This window comes from Schistocerca nitens, chromosome 2 (assembly GCF_023898315.1).
Source record: "Schistocerca nitens isolate TAMUIC-IGC-003100 chromosome 2, iqSchNite1.1, whole genome shotgun sequence".
Classification (NCBI taxonomy): Eukaryota; Metazoa; Arthropoda; class Insecta; order Orthoptera; family Acrididae; genus Schistocerca; species Schistocerca nitens.
The window spans coordinates 465,913,760-465,940,395 of record NC_064615.1 but is presented as its reverse complement, the minus strand read 5'-3'; the positions used below and the strand labels follow the sequence as shown (position 1 = coordinate 465,940,395).

The 26,636-nt window shown below is 39.1% G+C and overlaps 1 protein-coding gene across 2 annotated transcripts in view; it reads right to left on the bottom strand.

The window, feature by feature from the left end:
* The window catches only part of LOC126236371 (protein Gawky), a 274,769-nt gene that overhangs the window by 91,939 nt on the left and 156,194 nt on the right, over positions 1–26,636 (bottom strand). For both annotated transcript variants that reach the window (XM_049945615.1, XM_049945616.1), the window contains 2 exons: positions 22,198–22,405; positions 20,203–20,277 (listed from right to left, as the gene is read on the bottom strand). In XM_049945615.1, coding sequence (XP_049801572.1) covers positions 20,203–20,277; positions 22,198–22,405 — 283 coding nt within the window. The remainder of the gene's footprint in view (positions 1–20,202; positions 20,278–22,197; positions 22,406–26,636) is intronic.

Here is a 26,636-nt window from a genome sequence, read left to right as displayed (position 1 = left end):
TCCATATCACAAACTTTAAATTGCTTTCAAACACTGTTTCTGTGTACCATCCCTACTCTCAATATCATTACACCTTGGACATCAGTACTAATGGAGATCACTGAAAAATTATTAGCTGACAGTACCTGAATGCTGTTGGCAGCAGACCTGAGCTAGAAAAGATGCACGAGTCTCCGAGCTCTCATGAAAATTATTGAGCATGAAATAATAGTTATTTTAGCACAGATTACTCATTAAATACTTACGTGTGTTTTTAAACTTACTATTAAAGGTTTTAATTTTCTGTACACACTGTTAATGAAAACATGAAAAGATGTAAGTTCAAGTTGTCATATTTTTTATGTATTGGCATAGGGAACTTACAGAATCTCATTGTACTGTTCTGTTTTTGCTCCAGCAATATTTCATATTACCGGAAAGTATCGTAAAATTTAAGTTGTTCAATTCAGAAATGTTGCATTAGTAGTTATCTTAACTTTCATAAACATGTTTTCTTGTTTATCGGTCATTTAACTGACTTTTTCTTATTAAAGTACAGGGTGGCACAAAGAAACATGAAAATCTGGAACATTATAAAAATGAATGAAACTTATTTCATGTTTAAATGCGTGTTCTAGAAGAGTTGAAATATCATTAGGCATTACTTTTTAAAAATTACGTCATTTAAGTGTTGAGCATTCTGGTAAGTTGACTCTGAAGATTTAGCACAATGTAGTGCAATATGTTCTCTGGGATATTGAGGATGTTTCTTCATTCTGAGTCTTGAGCTGGGTAAAATTAGTCTGCCTAGTTTGGTAAACAACACACTTCAGATGTTACCACAAAAAGTAGTCATGAACTGTAGTCTGGATGTCAGAGCAGACAAGCAAAGTTCGCATTCTTTGAAACTATGTAATCTCTAAAGAAACATTCCACTACAGCCATGGAATGTCGGGAACTGTGTTGAGGTGGCTACATCCTGTTGAAACCATGTGTGCTGAATGTCAAGATCTGGAAGAGGATGGAGCCTTGAAGCCAAAGATGTATGTCATGTTGACATAAAACTGAGACAACACATTGAAAGTAGTGTTTCCTTCTTCCTTGAAGAAGTAAGGGCCAATCATTCCACGACACAACACTGCACACCGTACAGTAACTTTAGCTTTACGTAATAGATGCCGGTGAAGTGCAAAATGATTTGTTTGTGACCAATAATACATGTTATGCAACTCATGTACCAACCAAATGGGTTCTGTCTGACACTGAAAAAGTTTCAGTAATGTTAGTATCCTGACTGGTTTTAGCTAACAGGTTTTCACAAAACTGCACTAGCAATACAGAATCATTCATTTCAGTTCTTGAATAACCTGAACTTTTTAAGTATGAAATTGAAGGCTATGGAGTATTCTTGGGACACATCTATGTCCGAGCTCCAATGACAAGGTAATTTTTCCACCAGATGATGAGGACTCCTTAGCACTGCAGCATGCACAGCGTCAATGTTTTCTAGGGTACATACAGCCAATGCATGCCCAATAAGTTTTTGTGAAGAAAGAACTTTAATGCCAAGTGATATCTCATTCATTGTGAAGCTGTCACAGTGCCACCACGCTGGTAAAATACTTTCACAATGACCCACACGATCCATAGTACTTAAGAGTCTGTTACTACTAAACAGTCTGGTGTTTTCCCCTACTTATTGAACATTTACACAGCTGCCAACATCAACTACAAATGTTCCTGTTTCTCTGCATTATTTTTATCACAAGTGCCAGTCTTGGCACTGAACTGTTAGATCCAGGGTATGGTGTGATGCGTACTATAGTTTTTTTTTCTCCCCCCCCCCCCTCCCCGCCTCTATAAGTTGACTGTAGTGGTGTGGAAATTGGAGAAGTAAACGAGGCCCTTCAGTGGTTTTGTAGGATATGTAGTAACGATATGAAGACAGCTGAACAGGAGCCAAAAATTGCTGCCCTTCAGGCTGAATTTGACAGGGTAGGAAACATCTGGACAGATTAAAGGGGGGTAAGGGTAAAAAGAGGTGGGAAGTGGCAACTGGTAATAGAAGGAACAGGTTTAGAACCTCATCTGATAGCTTTATGGTAAATGTGACAAATAAGTTTCAGCTCTTGCTTCAGTTAGAAACTAATGAGCCTCATGTAGCTAGGGTACAACAAACTTTCAGCAGTAGATTGATAAGTAATAATACAGGGAAGCCAGTAAATAGAAAAGAAGTTTAATTGTTAGGTAGTTTTCATGCCAGACATGTAGGCCAACTTTTGCAACATTATCTTGGATCAGAATACTAGGTCACTATCCCTCCCAGCCTGAAGCTGGTGAGGAACAGATGACAGAGGGTTTAGGATAATTTTGCAAAGACTTCACCAAATAAACACAGTCGCTATAGTGGGTGCACAGGACAAGAGTACTGAGGTACAATACAGAGTGTGACTTGGGAAGATTGCCACAAACGAGCCATAGCAATGTTGAGTTTGTATCTGTCCCGAAAATCCTGACCTACTTCATTTGACCTCTATGAGAGGAGAGTTAATATAAGGTTTGAACAGCCGCTTATGTGATGCAGGGTCACATACTAGCATGGTTCCTGTTGAGTAGATGGAATTTTACTAAGCACGCCTTTCACCACAACAGGAAAGGGAAGGATAAACAGGCTGGGATAATAGCAGAAAATTTATGGGGGAAGGGGGAGGCAGTTGGTGGCACTCTTGTAAGTGGTAAAATATAAGTGGTTACAGATGCAGCACTGGTATCTTACCATTTATGTCACAGGCATCAACACCCCCCCACCACCTCCTTTAATTTTCTGCTACACAGAAATATCAGTCACTTATGAATGAAATAAACAAAGTGCAAGGAAGCTAAGACAAAATGGCTGCATGAAAAATGCAAAGAAATGGAAAAAGAAATGACAGTCGGACAGACTGACTCAGCACACAGAAAAGTCAAAACAACCTTCGGTGAAATTAAAAGCAAGGGTGGCAACATTAAGAGTGTAATGGGGATTCCACTGCTAAATGCAGAGGAGACAGCAGATAGATGGGAAGAGTACATTGAAGGCCTCTACGAGGGAAAGACTTGTCTGACGCTGTGACAGAAGAAGAAACAGGAATCTATATAGAAGAGATAGAGGATCCAGAGCAAGAACCAGAATTTAAAAGAGGTCTGGAAGACTTAAGATCAAATAAGGTAGAAGGGATAGACAACATTCCATTAGAATTTTTAAAATTAAGGGGGAAGTGGCAACAAAACGACTATTCAGGTTGGTGTGTAGAATGTATACGCCCAGCGACACACCAACTGAGTTTTGAAAAAACATTCCACAGATTGCAATATCTGACAAGTGCGAGAATCACCACACAATCAGCTTAACAGCTCGTGCATCCAAGTTGCTAACAAGAACATTATACAGAAAACTGGAAAACAAAACTGTGGATGTGCCAGATGATCAGTTTGGCTTTAGGAAAGGTAGAGGCACCAGAGAGGTAATTCTGATGTGGTTGGTATCAGAAGCAAGACTAAAGAAAAATCCATGTCCACAGGATTTGTCACCCTTTAAATCGTGTTCAACACGTACAAGAGCCAATAGGGAACAATAAGACTGGAAGACAAAGAATGAAGTGCTCAGATAAAAAAGGGAGTAAGGCACAGATGTAGTCTTTCACTCCTACTGTTCCAACTATAAAGCGAAGAAGCAATGACAAAAATAAAATAAAAGTTCAAGAGAAGAATTTAAATTAAAGTTGAAAGGATATCAATGATATGATTCGCTGGTGACACTGCTGTCCACAGTGAAACTGAAGAAGAATTACAGCATTTGTTAAATGGAATGAACAGTCGAACGAGAACAGAACATGGATTGAGAATAAATCACACAAGGGTGAAAGTAATGAGAAGTAGCAGCAATGAGAACAGCGAGAAAGTACCATCAGGACTGGTGATAATGAACTAGATCAAGTTAAGGAATTCTGCTATCCAGGCAGCAAAATAACCAATGACGGACGGAGCAGGGAGGATATCATAAGCAGACTAACACTCATAAAACAGCCATTCCTGGCCAAGAGAAGTCTACTAATACCAAAAATAGGCCTTAATTTGAGGAAGAAATTTCTGCGAATGTATATTTGGAGCACAGCATTGCACGGTAGTGAAACATGGACTGTGAGAAAACCAGAAAAGAGAAGAAATGAAGTGAAGCATTTGAGATGTGGTGCTACAGAAGAACATTGAAAATTAAGTGGACTGATAAGGTAAAGAAGAGGAAGTCCTCCGAAGGATCACGAGGAAAGGAACATATGGGAAACACTGACAAGAAAAAGGGACAGAATGGTACAATATCTACACTGAAGAGCCAAAGAAACTAGTACACCTGAATAAAATCATGTAGGGCCCCCGTGAGCACGCAGAAGTGCCGCAACATGAAGTGGCATGGACTTGACTAATGTGTGAATTAGTGTTAGAGGAAACTGACACAATGAATCCTGCATGGCTGCCCATAAATCCATAAGTATGAGGGGGTGGAGACCCCCTTCTGAACAGCATGTTGCAAGACATCACATGTATGCTCAATAATGTTCATGTCAGGAAGGTTTGGTGGCCAGCGTAAGTGTTTGAACTCAAAAAGAGTGTTCCTGGAGCCACTTTGTAGCAATTCTGGACGTGTGAAGTGTTGCATTGTCCTGCTGGAATTGTCCAAGTCTGTCAGAATGCACAATGGACATAATTGGACACAGGTGATCAGACATGATGCTTACATACATGTCACCTTTCAGAGTCTCTTCTAGACATATGCGGAGTCCCATATCACTCCCACTGCACACACCCTACATCATGGCAGAGTCTCCACCAGCTTCAACAATCCCCTGCTGACACGTAGGGTCCATGGATTCATGAGGTTGTCTCCATGCCAGTACATCTCCTTCCGTTCAATACAATTTGAAACTAGACTCGTCCGACCAGGCAATATGTTTCCAGCCTTTAACAGTTCAACGTCGGTGTTGACAGGCACACGTGAGGCATAAAACTCAGTGTTGTGCAGTCATCAAGAGTACTTCAGTGGGCCTTCGGCTCTGAAAGCCTATGTCGATGTTGTTTTGTTGAATGGTTCACATCCTGTCATGTGTTGACAGCCCAGCGTTGGAATCTGCAGGAATTTTGCGGAAGGATTGCACTTCTGTCACGCATTATCTTTTTCTGGGAGCAGTGATGCCAGAGATTTGATGTTTTACCAGATTCCTGTTATTCACGGTACACTCGTGAAATGGTCATACAGGAAAATCCTCACTTCATCGCTACCTCGGAGATGTTGTGTCCCATCGCTCATGCGCTGACTGTAATACCATATTCAAACTCACTTCAATTTTGATAATCTGCCATTGTAGCAGCAGTGACCGATCTAATAACTGTGCCAGACACTTGTTGTCTTACATGGGCGTTATCGACCGCAGTGCCATATTCTGCCTGTTTACATATATCTGTATTTGAATACGAATGCCTATAAAGATGCTTTGGCACTTCAGTGTATTAGGATATCATGGAGTAACTTCCACGGAACTAAATGGAGCTGCAGAGGGTAAAAACTGTAGCGGAAAACAGTGATTGGAATATATGCAGCAAATAACTGAGGACGTGGGTTGCAAGTGCAACCCTAAGATGAAGAGGTTGGCCCAAGAGAGGAATTCGTGGCATGCCACTTCAAGTTAAATCCGTTCATTCAGAGGACTGACGACTAAAAGAGTCACAGCAGCAGCTTTTTATGGGAAGGGAGGGCAGAAGGAATGCAAGTTTTAAGAAAGGTTAGGATTGCAACAAACCTTCAGTCTGGAGAGGGGGGAGAGGAAAACAAAATTCTGGCATATTCCATCAGCACAAGCAGCTGTTGGGTAAAAATTTTTATTAATTGGTGGAAATTTTATTTCCACCAAATTTGCAATTAAGAAGTAAAATTAATGAACTACTTATTTGTACTGATGAATTAAGAGTCATCTCTGGAACATCATGTGACTACTAGTACAAATGGAGAAATGGAAGTTGCTACTTTTATCAGGGATTGTCATAAATTTTGCTGAGTAGTGTACAAAATTATGCGCAACAAAAGCAGAATTTCGTAACAAATCCTTCAAATAGCACGTGTACCAAGCACCGCACATAACTGTAATTTGCTCATAAATCACCTTGAAGCTCTACTGGCATACTTAAAGAAAAGATGGGTGAGGTGGGAGAAGGTGGGGAATTGTTTCTGGTGATTTTAGCCTAACCTTTCTTGAAAACATTTATAGTAAGAATTTATTACAGTCAGTAACATTATCACTCAACTTAATTCCTACAGTAAACTTCCCAACTACGGTAAATAATTGCTCACAAAGTGCCATAGTGATATTTTTGTACAAGGGTTTTACGAACAAAATTGTACTACAAAAGCGATAATCAATCGACTCTCAGACCATGATAGGCAGTTCCTTTTGTTATATGTTAATGCTGAACAGGATATAAAATCTTACTAAATTTGAATTCAATTCAAGACGGCAGTCATTAGCCCAAAAGTTGATTACTTTATAACACTCCTCAAAGACATGAACTGGAATTATGTACACTGCGCTCACGGCATGAATGAGGAACTTACCTTACCTGAATACTATTTTCCCCCGGAACTAAGCCAGAATAGACCAATGTCTACAAAGAAGCCATGGATTACTAAAAGGACACAGGTGTTGAGTAGGACGAGAAGGAAATTGTATGTTTCAGTCACAAATAGCTCTGATGTTGAAGCTGTAACTCATTACAAGACATACTGCAAAATAAGTTTGTAATACGGAAATCAAAGCAAGTGCGATGAGAAATAACTAATTACATCAGATAGTAAAAAGCATTTCACAGCAGTTACTGAGAAGATGGGATTACCAGGTTCAGCAAATGCTGCCATGGAATGCTTCATCCAATAATTACCAATAACTTGAGTAATATGCGTATAACCCTGACTATATGCAAAGAAGTAACGTCTACCATAAAATCTTGAAAATAAAAAACTAGTGGTTATGACAAAATATCAACGAAGTTAATTCAAGAGTGTGCCTCTGTGTTTGTTGATTTATCAAGTTATCTGTGTAACCAGTCATTTGCCAGTGGAGTATTTCCTGAATGGTTGAAATATGCATGGTGAAACTTTATAAAGGAGGTAAAGAAATACTGTAAAATTTCCGCCCAATTTCAAATTTAGGAGAGGTTATATATAATCAGCTTGTTAATTACCTGACAACAAACATGTCGAAACCACAATCTCGATGTTTAAAGGGTTCTGATATTGGGAAGGCTCTCTACAAATACAGTGAGAATGTGCTTAATTTATTACACAATACAGGCTACTGGTATATTTTGTGATGTGTCAGAGGCATCTGACTGTGTAATTACAATATCCTTTCCTATTATGCTGTAACAGGAAATGCAGCAAAATGTTTCAAATGCTATATTTCTGACAGGAAATAAATGTTTCATTAGGAAAGAGACATGATTAAATTATCAGGCATCATCCACATGGGAACAAATTACATGTGGCGATGCACAAGCTTCCATCTTAGGGCACTTACTTTTTCTCACTTGCATCGATGACCTTCTCCTGTACCATTACCACATGCCAAGTGTGTTTTGTTTGCAGATGATATAAAGGTTGCAATAAGTAGCAAATCAACTGTAAGACTTTGAAGGATCGATTAATGAAATTTTCATGGGCATTAATAAGTGGTTCCTAGCCAATTATTTGTCATTCAACTTTGAAAAAACCCACTACACGCAGTTTACAACTTGTCTGACAGTTCTCGGCAGTATATGCCTAAAATATGATGACAGACAGATAGATAGAAGAAGTTAACAATATAAAATTCTTGGGAGTACAGCTTTATGATAAATTCAACTGGGAGGATCATACTACAGTAATGCTGAAGTGTCTAGAAAAATCTCTATATTTGCAATGCAAATATTGTCAGACATATATAACAGAAAAATAAGAAAGCTGGCATGCTCTGCTTACTTTCATCACACTATGTCACATGGGATAACTTTAAGGGTAACTCATCATGCCAGTCTACAGTTTTCCTGGTCCAAAAATGAGTAACACAAATTATTTTTGGCATGAACTCAACATCCTGCAGATGCCTGTTAAGGGAACTAAGGATACAAATTACTGCTTCCCAATATAACTACTCCTTAATGAAATTTGTAATTACAAACATAATTCCTTTTTCAAACCAACAGCTCAGTTCATGGGACTGATACTAGAAATAAGAATAATCTTGACAAAGATTTTAAGCCACTTACTTAAGTCAATAGCTTGCCAGCAGTAATAAAAAGCTTAACTAGTAATAAAGTCAGTTCAAGAGGAGCCTAAACGATTTAATGGTGACTAACTCCTCCAGTTGATGAATTTTTACTAGAACCAACTGCTGTGTGTGTGTGTGTGTGTGTGTGTGTGTGTGTTATGTACAATCTGACTTCAGTACAAATTTGGTACAATAATGCAATCACTGTAAATAAGTGTTGTAAAATGATTTTTCTATTTGATGGTGCATGGCTACTACAGCCTAAAAATAACCATATGCACCTCAGAGTACTGAACATCTACATATATTGTGGAACGTTATTTGTTACTTTTTAAAATTTTTTAAAACTTACTCCACACCAATAAGAGCCATTTAACTTAAGTGGACGGTACTTCAACATATTTTTCTTTTGCCCAGCATAGTGTGGAACTCTATGTGGCATGGATTCAACAAGTTGTTGGAAGTCCACTGCAGAAATATTGAGCTATGCTGCCTCTACAGTTATCCATAATTGTGAAAGTGTTTTCAGTGCAGGATTTTGTGGATGAACTAACCTCTCGATTATTTCCCATAAATGTTCAATGGGAATCATGTCAGGCAACCTGGGTGGCCCAATTGTTCACACAAATTGTCCAGAATGACCTTAAAACCAACCACGAGCAATTGTGGCCAAGTGACAGGGCCCATTGACATCCATAAAAATCCCATTACTGTTTGGGAACATCACATCCATGAATGGCTGCAAAGGGTCTCCAAGCAGCCAAACAAAACCAGTTCCATCAGTCCATTCCATGTAAACACAGCCCACATCATATGAAGCCACCACCACCTTGCACTGTGCCTTGCTGACAACTTGGGCCCATCACACTCAAACCCTACCATCAGCTCTTATCAATTGAAATTGGGACTTATCTGACCACACCACAGTTTTCCAGTAGTATAGGGTCCAACTAATATCGCGACGAGCCCAGGAGAGGTGCTGCAAGCCACATGTCACACTGTTAGCAAAGGCACTTATGCCTTTATGCTGCTACAGCCCATTAATGGCAAGCCTTGCCGGATTGGATACAATTGTTGTATGTCTCTCACTGATTTCTGCGGTTATCTCATGCAGTGTTGCTTGTCTGTTAGCACTGACAACTCTGCGAAAAAGCTGCTGCCCTCCATTGTTAAGTGAAGGCCGTCTGCCTCTGCAGTGTTAGCGGTGCAAGGCAGTGCCTGATATTTGGTATGCTTAGCACACTCTTGACACTGTGGATCTCAGTACATTGAATCCCCTAATGATTTCTGAAATGGATTCCCATATGTCTAGCTTCAATTTCCATTCTATGTTAGAAGTCTGTTGATTCCCATCATGTGGCCATAATCACTTCGGAAACCTTCTCGCATGAATCACCTTAGTACAAATGACAGCTCTGCCAATGCACTGCCCTTTTATACATCGTGTACATGATACTGCCGCCATCTGCATATGGGCATATTGCTATCCCATGACACTTTGTCACCTTAAGTGTATACTCTGCAGGAAGAGATTTCATAGCAGAGAGTGGCACCATTAGTTACCATCCTGGGTAATTTAATGAATTAGGTGTAGTAAAGGACAAATTCAGTTTTCCAATGTGGAATTTTTCTGCGTGACCATCTCCTCTTCTTTGGACTGTTTTCCTGTTTATGGAGGAGATGAATGAAAGGAATTGCAACAAACCAGTTGGGGAAGATGTAACGACTGTTTCAAGCGCTTGTTTCCTATCTGGAGGCTGTATCATAGTCTCGAAAGTAGCAAGAGTTCTGCAGGGAATTTATGAGTGATATGGGAATAGCGAGACGTTTAACCCTATCTCATGGCTCAAAACAGGGCTTGTGACTCTTATTTTAGACCTGTTTTAATACCGTGGTAGTGTAGAGAATTAATCCAGGTTTGCCAACAAATAGGCAGTACACTATCTAATGTGTTTTGCATGCAGCAAATTGCCAATGAGTACGTGGAATCTGCCTGTAGGGTTGCATGGAATATCACGAGCTGCTATGGAATATCCATGCATGAAGCGGAAGGAACATTTCAAATGCAGTTGTATGAATTATAACTATGATGACATAAAAAACTGACTGAAAGGGTGTATGAATCTCATGTTACTATACACCACACATTTTAGACAGTAAATAATAAATACCTACATTGCATAAACTTCACATAGCATTGTATAAATCTGTCGATTCAAATTCAGTCATTCAATTCAAACTGAATCGTCATTCTGACTTGTCACGTGATACACATTTTCACGTGAAATGGAAGACATTAATTTTGGGTACAGAGTGGATTGACGACATGTGAGTAAAAGCTAGTCATAGTGTTCCAGAAAATTGGTCCGATGTTAAGAGGGAGGTTATCACAGTCCCACCGGTAGAAGAGGTAGTCGATTTATACTTGGTATGTTATGAGGAGAATTTAATAAGTAACGCAACACTTTTATTTCTGAAAGCACGTTCATTTTATTCAGGATTCCAATACACCATACTATTCCCCACTCCTTTGGCTACAAAATTCTATTTTTCAACATACTCTCCATTCAATGCGACAGCCTTACAGCACCTATCTGGGAGGGGCTGAATGCCTGCATGATACCCCTTCTACTGGTCGACCTTGGTGCCAATGTCTTGCTGCATCAACAAATAGTCTTTCATTGCCCCTTATGGTCTCCTCTTAGGTGGCAGGCAGCTGAGCAGCAAGGTTTTTGACTGTAATCTGTCAATCATCTACAACGAGAGCGTCTGCACATTCCAACACTGCGACTCGCTGGCACACGGCAGTCTGGACAGGTTTGCGCAAACCTGGTTGTAATGATGACAGACGTCTCATCCAGTGAATAACAATGCCTTTACTCACTGATAGGTCTCCATAGACATTCTGTAAGCGCTTATGATAATCTTTGGTGCTCTAGTTTTCCACCAAAAGAAACTCAATAACAGCTCTCTGCTTGGAATGCACCTCTGTTATGAATGCCATTTTGAAGGCTACACACAGTGCCACCCCCTAAATGAACTTCATGAAACTATTGTGGCTGAAGTGGCAATAATCTACTATGTCCCACAATAAATTCTGCATTTTTTCAAACTGAAATTGGCCAAGAAAAATAGGTGTTGCATTACTTTTTGAATGCCCCTCATAGTATATGCCACTGTTTTATCTCCAGCAGTCAATTGCTTTTCAGGTAGAAGAAAACACATCGAGGTGGACCGCATGCGCACGCACGTACACCACTATACAGAGCGTGGATGAAACATAAATACGCCTTCAGTAATAAAACTTTTGCTATTCAAACTAAATTAAAATTTACTTTTGTTATTTTTCTACATAATCAGCTACCCTTCTGTAAGTCAATTTTCAAAGAAAATATGAGGATGTGACTGAAGTGAATAGCACAATAATTTTAGCACCTTTGTTTTGTTTCTGAAACGCTCTACACCCCGAGCATTCTTCACAAGTCATATTTACAAGACAGGAAGCTAGGCACAATGCACAACAGCAATCCAATGCATACTGGTCTAACCAGCACACAACTGTGCTTATGTTTCACTAGTACCATGTTGCACTCTTCTATTACTCTATATCGGCATTCTTCAGTTCGAGGGAGCAATGATGGAGCCAAGCCTCATCAAGTATAATTGATTTTCTCAAAAAATGCATACCATGTTAGAAGAATACGAAACAGCTTATTGTGCTTCATTTAGCAGTTAGACAACCCAAATACCTGGCATTTTACAGAATTGCAACTCATTCTTATTGAATGACTGGACACTTATGTGACGTTTCTAAGAAATTTCAGGCATAGATAAGTGCCCATCACTTCTGATGAGTTGTCGATTAGCCTTGATGTTCTCTGCTGTAGTGCAGTATTGCTGAACATGGGCAATGTTTTCAGCACATTCTCATTCTTCTTTTTTCCCAAGTCCAAACAACGGAAAATCCTGGACGATATAATGACAATATTATGAAAAGGATAGTTGCGACTCATAATATAGCAGAGATGCTGAGTCGCAGATAGGCACAACAAAAAGACTGTCAAACAAAGTCTTCCGGCAAACAGGCCTTCATCAGCATAGACTACACACACACACACACGCACGCACGCACGCACGCACGCACGCAACTCTCACACAAATGACCGCAGTGTCTGGTGGCATGTGTGTGCTGTCTATTCTGGTGACCTATTTGTCTGAAAGCTTTTTTCTCACTTCTTATACCAGAGACAGCACTTTGCAGCTCTCTCTCTCTCAGATTGCAGCAGTTATCCCCTCCAGGGATCTCTGCTCACATCACTATAGAAACTCTTATGCCTCATACATCCAGCACACAAGTAATGCAAAAATGTTTGTTTACATTTGATCCATTCTCTGTACCTTTTTTTGAAATTAGTTTAAAGTTTATTTCTTCTGCAGTCTGTAGCTACGGAAATTGTTACGTGTTACAACCACATGAAGATCCTGTTGACGGTAAACCATCTCTTCTAGTCCATTAACTCCTGGTGTATGTTATTCACAAGGCAATTTATACATACACTGTATCTTAAAATTACCTCTTATAACTGCCACTTTAATGCAACTGAATTTATTTGTGCACAAGGAAAAGGAAAATTATGTTTATTATTACCTTAATCAATATTTTGTCTTTGGGTGTATATTAGCTTGGTCATGAGCACTCGTGCTGTTTCTACTACATGACAAGTATAACTGAGTAATTATTATCAACAAAGTATAGCGAGTCGAGGCACACACAGTCTGTACAGTCCTTAAATGAGTGTAAATAAAAACCCGAGACTTTGTTAATTCATTTATCGGAAGGGATGAAGTCGAACAGTTCAAATAGTAAAATGATGATTTTGTTGTGCCAAAAAAGTTCATTATCACTGAAATTGCGAGACTTACTTCTCAGGACCTAGAAATCTTGTAGATCTCTTGAAACAGGGAGTAATGGAAATTGCTAAATGCCCACAATGAAAAAGCTAAATTGGCTTTTAACCATGTGATGACTGCCCAATTCAGATCAATGCAGTTGCCTCCAGGTAACAAGCAGTGTAGATACATACACAAAAATTTAAATGTTACAGTCTTTTCATCTGAACTGGGCAGCAGATGACTGTTGCTATGGCAGTGGTTGTCACAGATGTCAGTAAGCAGTGATTTCAATTATAGTATTGAAATCTGCAAGAAATCTGCATTATTAACCACATGCCACTGGAGCTGTCGAGTGTGGTGCCAAGTTAAAAACATATAGGAATATTTTGATATTTTTAAAACAGAGTATTGCCACTGATAACCTCGCCCTGAAGAGCAGTTTTCACCACTGTCAACTGTTACCGCATTTCTACACTAAGTGCATTTGGGAGGTATGTGATAAATTCTTCAATTGTGTCCACAGTTCTATATTTATGAACTTGAACAATTCACAGAACTCTAATAAGACGTAAGCATTATGATTTTGCAATTTTTGGAATTCTCTTTTCAGTTATAGAAAAGCTGCTGGTATTGTTGCCAAATTTTTATTACACATTGGCTGGACTAGTTTTCTATTTTGACACAATAGGTTGATTTTTTTTTTTTCTTCTTCAAATTTACAACTGTCATCAGTAGCATTCATATAGATTTGAGGCTACACTAAAGAGCCCAAATCTAAAACCTATTTTGTTTAAATATATTTGCCCTTATAAATAAGCCCAGTTCACATATATGAACCTGTATCTCGGGTTTATCCTAAATGACACTTCTCTATCGATAAGATCATTCTACATTTTCATTTTCATGATCTTGAAATCAATGTATTCTAAATAACATATCACTTAAAAGATATATGCAATCATTCATAGTATGACATTTTTTTACGGGAAATGCTGTAACCTAGCAGCACTGACCACTTTGACACCTTGAATCAGCCACAAGAAGGTTAGAAACACAACAATATTGATAACATTATCATCATCTTGACATTCATGACTTTGACAGTGTCACACTAAGGATCATACTACCATTCCAACAATCTAGGGATATCTTTTTTAGTCTCACTTGTCTTTCTACTTCATTTAATTTTCAGGCTTTTGTCTTATTTCAGCACGTTCCACTCATTTTGGTGATTACTTATGGCTTAGGGTGCTAAACAGCCAAGTCATTAATGCCCTTCAACTCATTTTATAAGCAGGGTGATTCATCTAAGCTATTTGTTTCAAAACTGCTGGAATCATTTCAGACATCATAATTGATGTGGTGAATTGTAAGAAAGTCCTCGCTAAAAATCATTAGTCTCTTGCCACAACTATATTTCATACTGAGATATTGGTATCAACTTCATTTTTTCAAATATGTCTGCTCTTAGTATCATAGATATCAGAGAGACAAATTCAACCATATAATACTCTCCAAAACCCATTAAGTAGTTTCAGAAAAATTACAATGTTGAGAACTTAGGATTTATCTGTTTTGAACACAAACCTATTGCTATTTCATGTGGAAGTTCATGCTGTTACACGGGACATCACATATAGCTGATTGGACAGTCCAGCTTGGTGTAGCAACAAAAAAAGAAATCACAACTGCTTGCTACAGGTGTCATATCCCAAGAACAAAGTCTGTCTTCTGCACCTATCCAACAGACATCCTGTGACAGACATTTGTTGTACCAGGTGCAGGGCAACCCATAAAAGCAGTTATGTCATATACTAGTTCTGTTGTAACTTCCGCACACTCTTGTCTTCAATGTCTCCTTCTTCTGTCCTAATGCCACTCCCAGCACACTCTGCCACTACTTCATGTGTTACATCCAAACCCCCTGCCAGCACCAGGGTGAGCAAACAAGTGCCACATTCCTGTATTAAGCTTTACCTGCCCCTCCCCCCATCCATAAGCTGTGTGTGTGTGTGTGTGTGTGTGTGTGTGTGTGCGTGCGTGTTATTTAGACATTTTTGTGGACTGTCCGACGACATGTCAGGAATGGCATGATCTATAATCAATTACTTAAGCCTACTCTCCACAGGGACCCAATATATAGAAACACCCAAAATGAACTCCCACAAGTATTGAAAGTGACTCCCTTTGGTTACAACATCAGCATAACAGATGCAACTCAATTTCAAGCAGTGAGATAGAATGCCAACTGTGACAGCAATGAAGTTCATTAGTCACACATGTTCTAAGTATTGTTGCACTACATTATACAGCATAGCAGACAATTCTTTCTGATGTTCAGAGAATGCACCCTATACCACATACTTCATGTCTCTCAGATTATATACGCTGGTATGTGTTGTTACTGTTGTCGTTTGATGCACCTCTCCATGCTACATGTTACTCTATCCTGTGCAAGTCTCGTCATCTTGGAATACCAACTACAAGCTACATCCTTCTGAAACTTCTGTTCTCTTCTTGTTTAAACTGATTAATGCCCATGTTTCACTTCCTTACACAGCTACACTCCGTACAAATACTTTCAGAAAAGACTTCCTGACACTTAAATGTATATTCTATGCGAATAAATTCCTCTTCTTCTGGTATATTTTGGAGAACAAACCACGAGAAACACACTGGTCACATTATGAACATTGTTAACCTCATACAAAACCGTGAAAACCTCAAAGGCGCTATACATGTGATTGTGAAGCTATACTTCTATTCCCAGAGGACATACATATCTATAAATTATTTAGAATTGTGGGCAACCACAGCCAAATGTCCACATTTTTACAAGTTGGCAAAGAGCATCACTGTAACTGCACAAAAAAATTTAATTCAATTAAAACCATGACCGATTTCATGCCAATTAAGGCACATCCACAGGTGAGGATTCTCATTTAGATCACAGGTGGAGGCTCCTAAATTGGCATGAAACCCTGTCAGGGTTGTAATAAGAAACTTTCTACAGCCAGAATGGTGTTCTTTGACTTTTTATAAAAACCATCAATAAATAATTCCATGGCTGCTGGAAATTAAACTTCTCACATTATCACTTCCTCAGATATTTACTGTTTTTTCCTCTGAATCCTGCCCACGGCTCCACATTTTGCAAGCAATTTCCATAATTTTTTCCATGCTTTCTAAATCTGATGCAAATAAACACAAAATGGGCAGGTGAATGTTTTTCTAAAACTTGGCATATTTTCATATTTGGGTGCCTCATCACAATACAATCAAGCACTCAGTCAGACACACAAGATGGGAACTGCAGAACTTTAAAAGGCATCATCCTATCAGTTAGGTTGCATTCACCGTGGCATATGACAACGAGCCCAGACACTATTGCCACAGGTCATCCAACAACCTCGGCCGACAACTCGATCGCAGTGAATGTGATCTCCACGAATCTGTGGCAGGATCTAGGAGGTTAGGTTAAGTTAGTTAGGACCTACCCTAGCAAGGAGGTCAGAATCTATTTTAACCTCCATGGGTGGGACAGATGCCACAAGGCCTCAGTGCTTGAAGGCAAGTGCTAGGTTGGGGCTTTTGCTATTAAAAAGATTCAAATGCATGTGAATGAGCTACACCTGCCTCTAAACAAAAGTGTTGTGTACTGTACACTTTTCCCTCAGTTAATGGAATAACCAGCCAAATGTTATGAATATATGAGATGAAGAGAGAAACGTTCTATTATGTACTCTAGAGGATCCATGGTGATATTGAAAAGCAGTATTACAAACATTCTGCACAACTTCAAATAATTCAACAAAACAGACATATGCCAATTAAACTTCAATAACTGTCTTTCAACTCACATGTGAAAGACAAACATAAAGCACTGAAAAGTGGAAAAACATACACCACCTTGCAAACCACATCATACGAGAGTTAGCACCCTTCTGCAATAAAAATGTTAGTAATCAGTAATAATAATTTGTAGAGTGTTAATGCCCACCTGCCACACATCAAAAAAGATCCATTACAGAAACTTCAGCTTCAAAATAGACATTTGTCACACTTCTCATTTTAACACACAGTTTTTTGAGGTTATAACAAAGGCCAAAAATTTCTGTTATAGATTTTACGTGCATTAAATATGAAATGGCTACACAGCCACAGAACATGCATCATGTAAGTAATATAAGGTAACATTCAATGAACTATTACAAAGATTCTTTTTCCTGGGCAAAAATACACTTTCCGTGCTAAGTGACAGTACATTTTCTGTGGATTTTCCCTCGGAACTGTAAAACTTATCAATCCTTTGAATGGTTAACGTTTTAGACACTCGTGTGGAACTTAACGGAAAAAAAACAAAGACGGAGGAGAGAAGTTTTGGAAAGACTTAATGAAAAAAATGAGAAGTTTTGGGAAGACCTTTGATTTGCAGCAACATATACGCTGCATATTTTAGTATTATGAAAGTATAAATTCGAATTGCACCAAACACAGTGCATTTGTTTCCGGAGCATTGAAACCGAGGTTGCGATGTCCTTTTGTAAGCCAATCATATCTCATGCCACGTGATCTTGCCAGCCGATGACAGCAGATATTCAGAGCAGACACGTGTTATAGTCACCCAATAGCAAGATCACTGTTACGTAGCGCGAACACACAAAGAGCAAAAGTTAACGGTTTACATGAATATACATAGTATAGCTACAAGAAAAGCTAAGCTTTCACATATAATACTGGTCTCTAAGATTAACAAGCTACAACAGAAGCTAAGCTTTCACATGTACTACTGATCTCTTTTTGCGCATATTATACTTCAAGATTCATCACACAAATGTGCCAGTAAATTTAAAATTATCACATAAATGACTGGGCTCGAAATTCTTGTAGGTCAAAGTGTTCAGTTTTAAACGCTCTGTGATTTAGAAATTCATCCCACTTTCTAACACGTAACATAATTCATCTAGCATAAAAAGAAATTTACTTTGAAAGTAACGCTTTTCGAACCACCGTTCGCAATAGTTTCCGGAGACTGTTAGAAATATGTTCGATTTACCAGTTGCCAGAGAGCGCCAGAAAACAGGCATTATTGCGCGTGCGCAGCTACAGTGGTGTAGGAAGCCCACATGTTCGTATGTATAAAGCACTAAGAGAGCTTATATTACACCATAAAAGAAACAGGGCATCAGAGGATACTACCAAAAGCATCAGAATTTTTTAAACATTACTAAAATGCATAATTCTGCTTGAAGTGCACATTAGTTTTTTCCCGATTCACAATGAAGTAGGTCCAATCTGATATTAAGCTTTTCAGTGTGGTTTTCGGGATGTAAATTTTCTTGGAGTACCAGTACTCTACGATCTCATTTTTGGTTCTTTATTATGGCATGCCATACAAGGCAGAAGATGATACCGTGCACTTGAAATTCAGCGAACAGTTGGAACTAGCCAATACTGTGGAATGAAACACTTTGTTTCAAATAGAATGATTGCCACTGCGGAAAGATTAATAAAGCCAAATTTGTTTAGCAAACTAGCAAAATTAACTTCATTGTTCTGCAAGGTGATTAATGCTTGACTGCTAATAACTTGGAAATAAAATAAAGTCAGAAAAGTGAAACTAATAATATATTTTTCCTCCGTAATTATGTGAATGTATTTTAATTCACTTGATAGCTCCCGGCCACAGAAATCCGTTTTGTTTTCATTTGACGTTGGAGCTGTAAACGAAGAGAAGCAGCGAAATTACTTAACGCAAACACAGGTCACATGGAGACTAAACCCCTCCCCACTACAACTCTGACAACTCTGCGCATTCGCGAATATGGCAGCTAGGGCGCATGAGAAAAATTTTTCTGGTTCGCATCTGGCTGCTTGCTGCTGCTGCCGATACAGCTAACAGCCACACTTCCAGTAGTGGGAAGCAGGAGAAGGTACTGCTCATACGCGAGTCAACTGCACATCCGCATCAGCCCGCTGGCAACTGGTCAAACAAACCTAATGTGAACAGTTGTGACGTTATGCTCATAGCAAGCAGTTTATTGTTACGAAGAATTACGTAGTCTTCACCCTACAGCCTTTGATATATTTTTGCTATTTGTGGACACTTGTGCGTGCTCGGTGTTTTGTTGTTGTAAATTGCGCATTTCCTTTGCCACTAAAGTTTTATTTTTTTACTCTCATTTATATTTTATTGCTGCAGTATCATTATCCAGTAGCAGGATACAGTAACAATCTTTGCTAGAGAACCAATCGTTACCAGCTAAAATTACAAAAATTTAACTGAAAGCTAAAACAATGAAAAATTCCCGGAATTCCGAAAAATTCCTGTTATTCCTAAAAATTCCCGGGTTTTTCCCGGTTTTCTCCCAGATGAAAAAATTCCCAGGTTTTTTCCTACATTTCCCGGTTGTCCCGGGTTGTAAACACCCTGTTTTTATGTTGTTTGAAATCTGTTACCTCCAATGAAAGAGAAATTTCAGAGCACATATTCAGAGATATATCCCAGTTATTATCTTTCTCACCCTCAGGATGCCACAAACTACTACTTTCTTGTACTAAATACAAAGACTGTGCACATACTGGTGTACTGGTTTGAAAAGATCGGCCATCTTCAGCAGATGTCAGTTGTTGGTAGTGCCACCCCCCACCCTCGATGTTGGTGCCACTGTCACTGTTGCATTACTGAGATATAAAAAACATAAGGTACACAGGTAGCAGATTTAATACCCAATTACATGAGGAACAACAAGGAGATCGTATGTTACATACAGATGCTTCTGGTTAAACATTCCACCATTCTCACTACTGTAAAATGAAGTCATCTGAAATGCATTAAAGTTATCTCTCTACTTAATAGCTGCTGTCTCTTTGAAGACCAAGAAAATGTGAGAGATACTAAAAGACGCTGAGCGAAATATATGAATCTCTGCCAGCACCCAAGCACAATAGTTATCTTTATGTCTATTTACTCAAATCAACACAATGAAGTGTGCCATACCTTGAATCCCAACTCTGACAGTAGTTTGAACTGTCTACTGGACCACACAATATCTCTCGTTAATTGCTTTGGACCCTGAAAAATAAACAAATAGATAAATAAATACACACACACACACACACACACACACACACACACACACACACACACACACACACACAACATACGGTGGAGGGGAAAAAAAACCACAGACGTAGTGACCACAGAAACAGAACGTAACAATGTGTTCTAAATGGTATTTCACAAACGCACAGCAAACAATATCCAGAAACTAAGTAACTATTGCCAGTCTGATGATAGTACAAATCGTATTCCAAATTGTATTCAGTGCTTTATGTTTGTCTTTCACACATGAAATGTTTGACAGTAATTACTGATTGTATTTAAAACAGACAATAGATCAGAACACACATCATTTGCTGCGAATATTGTTTATGTTTGGAGGAAAATGAATACTTCGTAAATATTGTGTGTTTATTATTGAAAAAACTGTTTGTGTATTTGGACAGCCAACACTCAAAGCCCAAATCTGATGCTCAGCAAACCCATATGCTAGATTCGAATTCATATGCTTTAATGGCTGGTCTCATCACTGAATCTTTTTTTTTCTCCAGAAAACATTCTGATAGTACAAATCGTCTTCAGTTATTGGTGTTGTCTATGATACTGTAACTAGTCCACAGCATTTATTATTTTGAAACAAGATGGTGCAACATTATATGGTCTCAAAGTGAGGCATGTTCTGGACAACATATTTCTGGATCTATGATAAATTTTCAGTTCACAGTGGAGTGGACACTGATTTGAAACTTTCAGGGAGATTAAAACTGTGTGATGGACTTGGGACTTCACAGGCAAGTGCTCATCTGCGGAAGACAACAAATCACAGTCCAGCACACACTTTAAATCGGGCATGAAGTTTTACATATAATTCTGGATGTTTATTTGTTGAGGTCTCGGCCTCAAAATGACACATATTTTGCCCTTTACCGAGACTCTGATGTTACGTTAAATGTCTTCCCCGTAATGGACACCAAAGCTTTGAATTTATAAAATAAAGGGTATTCTACCACTCTTATCTATATCTATTCAGACTACAACTTCATTCAACCAACAGCTTCAGCTTTCAAATCCGTTACCAAATATTTACCTGCATAAAAAAAGGCACAATCCTGCCCCAAAATGGAAAAACATGTGAATGTAATGCAACAAAGATAGTCACCTAGAACAACATCTACATCTACGTGATTACTCTGCTATTCACAATAAAGTGCCTGGCAGAAGGTTCAATGAACTACCTTCAAGCTGTCTCTCTACCGTTCCACTTTCGAACGGCGTGCGGGAAAAACGAGCTCTTAAATTTTTCTGTGCAAGCCCTGATTTCTCAAGTAGAGAGGATATAAAATGTAGACTGGCAATGGCAAGGAAATCGTTTCTGAAGAAGAGAAATTTCTTAACATCGAGTATAGATTTAAGTGTCAGGAAGTCGTTTCTGAAAGTATTTGTATGGAGTGTAGCCATGTATGGAAGTGAAACATGGATGATAACCAGTTTGGACAAGAAGAGAATAGAAGCTTTCGAAATGTGGTGCTACAGAAGAATGCTGAACATAAGGTGGGTAGATCACGTAACTAATGAGGAGGTATTGAATAGGATTGGGGAGAAGAGAAGTTTGTGGCACAACTTGACTAGAAGAAGGGATCGGTTGGTAGGACATGTTTTGAGGCATCAAGGGATCACAAATTTAGCATTGGAGGGCAGCGTGGAGGGTAAAAATCGTAGAGGGAGACCAAGAGATCAATACACTAAGCAGATTCAGAAGGATGTAGGTTGCAGTAGGTACTGTGAGATGAAGAAGCTTGCACAGAATAGAGTAGCATGGAGAGCTGCATCAAACCAGTCTCAGGACTGAAGACCACAACAACATCAACATTCACAATTATGCAAGCTGCATAGTAGCCTCATACAAGTTGCTATGGGATCAAATTTTCTCACCTGTTTTGGAGGATGCCCCCAAGAACTTGTGTCCATATCACCATCCATCCAGCCACCTGGATTGAGAGGATTCTTTGCTTTCGGTCCAGCCCAAGAAGTTGGAGTGAGAGGTGGCTCATTCCAAGAATTAATGCTGGCAGCAACCTTTGATTCATCACCCCAGCCAGCATTACTTGCATCATGAGTGGTATCACCCCACGACCCATTTCTGTAATTAGCAAAATGACAGTTCATAGACTTTTGCTGCAAAATACAAATAATTCAGGCTGTGGTAATGACTAGAAATGAACTCTTCAATAAAAAATAATTACACACAGAAGGAGTCCAACAAATATTACAGAAATCTCTGAAAGGTAAATAACAAAAGACAATGAATGCCTCTCTGATACTTGAAACTAATTTCCAAATTTCTAGTTAGTAGGAGCCAGTTTACATACAAGGTAAATGGCATGAGTAGTATAATAATTGAATATTGTTATACAGAGCTTCATGCGAGTCATATTAGCATCCTTCAAAAATAAAATTTAAAAATTAAAACAGTCAACAGTGTGATAGAAGTTAAAGCAAACAAATTGTGTTACGTATTTCAAAATGTCACATATTCTCACATATATCAGGCGAGCAACATTCAAAAATGATATATGTATTCAGTGAAAATATGAAACTGTTTGACATTAACTTGAGAATGCAGAAATACTATAGTAAATAGTGTTTGAGGTGCAGAAACATGTACAAGTGGATTAAACAGTTTAAATATCTCATATATGTCAGCAATATTCATCACAGTATATCACCAATTCAAATCTCAACTGCCACATTACAAAATTGCATAACGGCATTATTTGTGAAGCCAACACATAAAAATTGTTTTTGTGTATGTTTAGTGTTTCAACTGTCCACACAATCATTCATGGAAAGTTTAATTTTTTGTTCTCTTGGTAAAAGTGTATGCCCACTTTTCAGAATTTAGCAGGAGACACTTACATCCTTCTGCAGGAAGTTTATTTATTTGCATGTAAACCTTTAAAACTTCATGGTTCAAGTATTCAAGGCAGTCTTCGATCTCTCTGCTCAAATAACATTTCCACTATTCCCAGTAAAAGAGTCATACAATATATACACAGTTTTAAGTGCAGGAGAGCTAATTATCACAAAATATGTTCATGGTGGGTTCAGACAGTGGACTAGAATCCACAATGGCACCAGTTCTTATCCTTTTCGTTAACTCTTAACAACAGTTCTTAGTGGAATCCAGTCAAGAGCTTGAACTTCCAGACTGTTATAGCCCATAATTATAAGTGCATTATCACTATTAACCAGATTCAAATTAGTGAAGTTGGTAACAATAAGATGGTTCAAGATTTGCATATTTCAATTTCATCATGACTAACAACCAACAACTGTTGTATACAAGTTTCACTGAGTGAGGTCTGTCCTATGTGATGATAAATGCACTATTATTTTGTATTAGGGTCAGTCAATGTTCTAATTATCACTTCGGGGGAAGTTATGTAGTTAATTATTTGTCACAACCCAATGATAAAGTGCGGAAGGGCTACAACATTATGTTACGGTAATTAGTGTGGGAAATTCAATATGTACCACAACTGACGATGTCCCCCCCCCCCCCTTTTTATATGGAAAAAACCATTTTTTTGAAGTGTTATCTGAACTTTATGACTTCCCCTCAAATATGTCATTAAGTATGGATTCATACATATTTGTTGCTAATTGCAATGCTAAGGTTTCTGGACAGTGAAGAGTGATTATGTACAATTTGGTATCAGTCACACCTGAACCAAGTTCTCCACTCTCTGTATCTACTGACAAATGTGTAAGCCTATTTAATATTTAATGAATGTCTCTGCATACAGTAAATTGTAGCTATTTGCAACCATTCTAGTAAGAAAAACTGTTTGTAAGAAGACAAGCATTAGTTGAAAACAACGTCATTCTGTTGAGTTAAACGGAAATACCGTATTTACTCGAATCTAAGCTGCACTCGAATCTAAGCCGCACCTGAAAAATGAGACTCGAAATAAAGGAAAAAAAAATTTCCGAATCTAAGCCGCACCTGAAATCTGAGACTCGAAATTCAAGGGGAGAGAAAAGTTTTAGGCCGCACCTCCAAATCGAAACAAAGTTGGTCCATTGTAATATGAGACACAATTTAGGTCGAATGAAAGACGATACAGCTACAGTAGTTTGGTTCGAGTCGTAAGCTTAGCAGTTAAGCTTTACCAGGTAGCCATTGCTATGCGTCAGGCGCTCCGTCCGTATTTATACGGGTACCCTTCCTTTTTCACGTGCTTTGTCTGGTTTGAATCGATTGCTTATTTTGCTTTGATCTGATAAGTGCCGTTTTCTTTGTTATAGGTGTTTACGTCACTCTAAGCTGAAAATGCATTACTGTACTGTGTAATGCATTGTTTGTCGCATTTTGATAGTGCGTGTTATGGCCTGTCAGCGCCCACGGCATGACTTGCTTTTGTGCGCTCTACCGCCGCTTAAAAAAAAAAAAAGAGGAATCGTCTCATTAGCGAAACAATGGCAAGAGACTGCTATTTGTTGTTACTTACACTGCTGCTTTCTTTGATAATGACCAAAAAGAACCAAATGTGTATGATAGAACATGCGTATGATAGAACATGTTCTGAACGAGAGTTTTGCGAAAATTTTCCTCCGTTTGACAATCTTTGCGGCCGCTTCTTTAGTACATCAAATTCTGCACAGAAATTAGTCATCTTACATTTAAAATCTAGTCAGTTGCCGTGCTTCATTTCTGACTGTATCACTATTAGGCATAAGAATAATGCGAATATAAACATGACACGATACGTATATTCTTCCGCGTTTGCTGTTGTCTCACTCTAGTTTCGTAGTTTATTACGCAGACAGGATTTAAATGAGATAGCAGCAAACACGAAAGAATACATGGCAAAATGTTTATATTCGTATTATTCTTATGGTGAAGAGAATACTGCATGTGATTCACATTTCATCAGGTTCCTATTAGGAACCATCTCTTCTCACAGGTAGGAAAAAACTCGGAACGTAGAGTTGGCCATATTGACAAACATCCCTAACAGTCTTGCCAGTCGGATTTTCGTAGTACACTGAAATTCTGCTACATTCGAAGATGAACAATACGGAATTTGTATTTACTTCGTTGGATAATGTATGAAAATGCAGTGGTCGAAACTCGGGGCGAAGAAAAAAAAAAAGCTCGTCTTCTACCCTTTTTTTTTTAAAATTTATTTACTGATGCAGAGGTTTTGGCGCCAGTATTTATCTTTGTGCCCACAAAGCATGCTTGTGTAGCGCTACATATATTCGACTGCAGAAGTTAGTTGTGGCGGCACCTATCAACATTTTTCAGAACTTCCGCTTGCTTTGCACTCGATTCTAAGCCGCAGGCGGGTTTTTGGATTACAAAAACCGGAAAAAAAGTGTGGCTTAGATTCGAGTAAATACGGTAGAATGTACAGTTAGGTGGGTGAAGTAAGTCATCAACTGTATTCTATGACTTTCTAACTTGAGCTACATGTTTAGAACTGATATTTTTATCGCAGATTTTTTAGTAAGTGAGTGTGGAGGTCAGAGGCTTAACACTACTTCGGAGAAGAAAAACTACATGACTTTCGAAAAATAAAAATGAAATGACATTCATACCATACAATAGCAGGCGGAAGCCAGGAGGGAAAGGGTCTGGATCGAAAGGCAGATAATGGTAGGGAGAGGGAGGATGGATGGAGAATGGGAGACGGAGGGAGAAGGGCAGAGAATGAGGGACAGAAGGGGGAGGGCAGTGAATGGGAGAGAGGGGAGGCATTGAGAATGAGGGAGGAAGGGAGGGGGGACAGCATAGAGAATGAGGAAGGGAGGAGAGAGCATAGGGAATGGGAGAGGAGAGAGCATAGGGAATGGGAGAGGGAGGGAGGGAGGGAGGGAGGGAGGGAGGGAGGGAGGGAGGGAGGGAGGGAGGGAAGAGAGAGCATAGGGAATGGGAGAGGGAGGGAGGGAGGGAAGAGAGAGCATAGGGAATGGGAGAGGGAGGGAGGGAGGGAAGAGAGAGCATAGGGAATGGGAGAGGGAGGGAGGGAGGAGAGAGCATAGGGAATGGGAGAGAGAGGGAGAGAGGGGGAGCATAGAGAATGGGTGAGGGAGTGAGGGGGGCACAGAGAACAGGAGAGGGAGTGAGGGGGGGGCACAGAGAACGGGAGAGGGAGTGAGGGGGGGCACAGAGAACGGAAGAGGGAGTGAGGGGGGGGGGCCACAGAGAATGGGAGAGTGAAGGAGGGAGGGGGGTATAGAGAATGGGAGAGTGAAGGAGGGAGGGGGTGTAGAGAATAGGAGAGGGAGGGAGGGGGTAGTGCAAAGAAAGAAAGATAGATAGAAAGAAAGAAAGAGGAAAGGGGCAGAACACGAAGAGAGGGAGG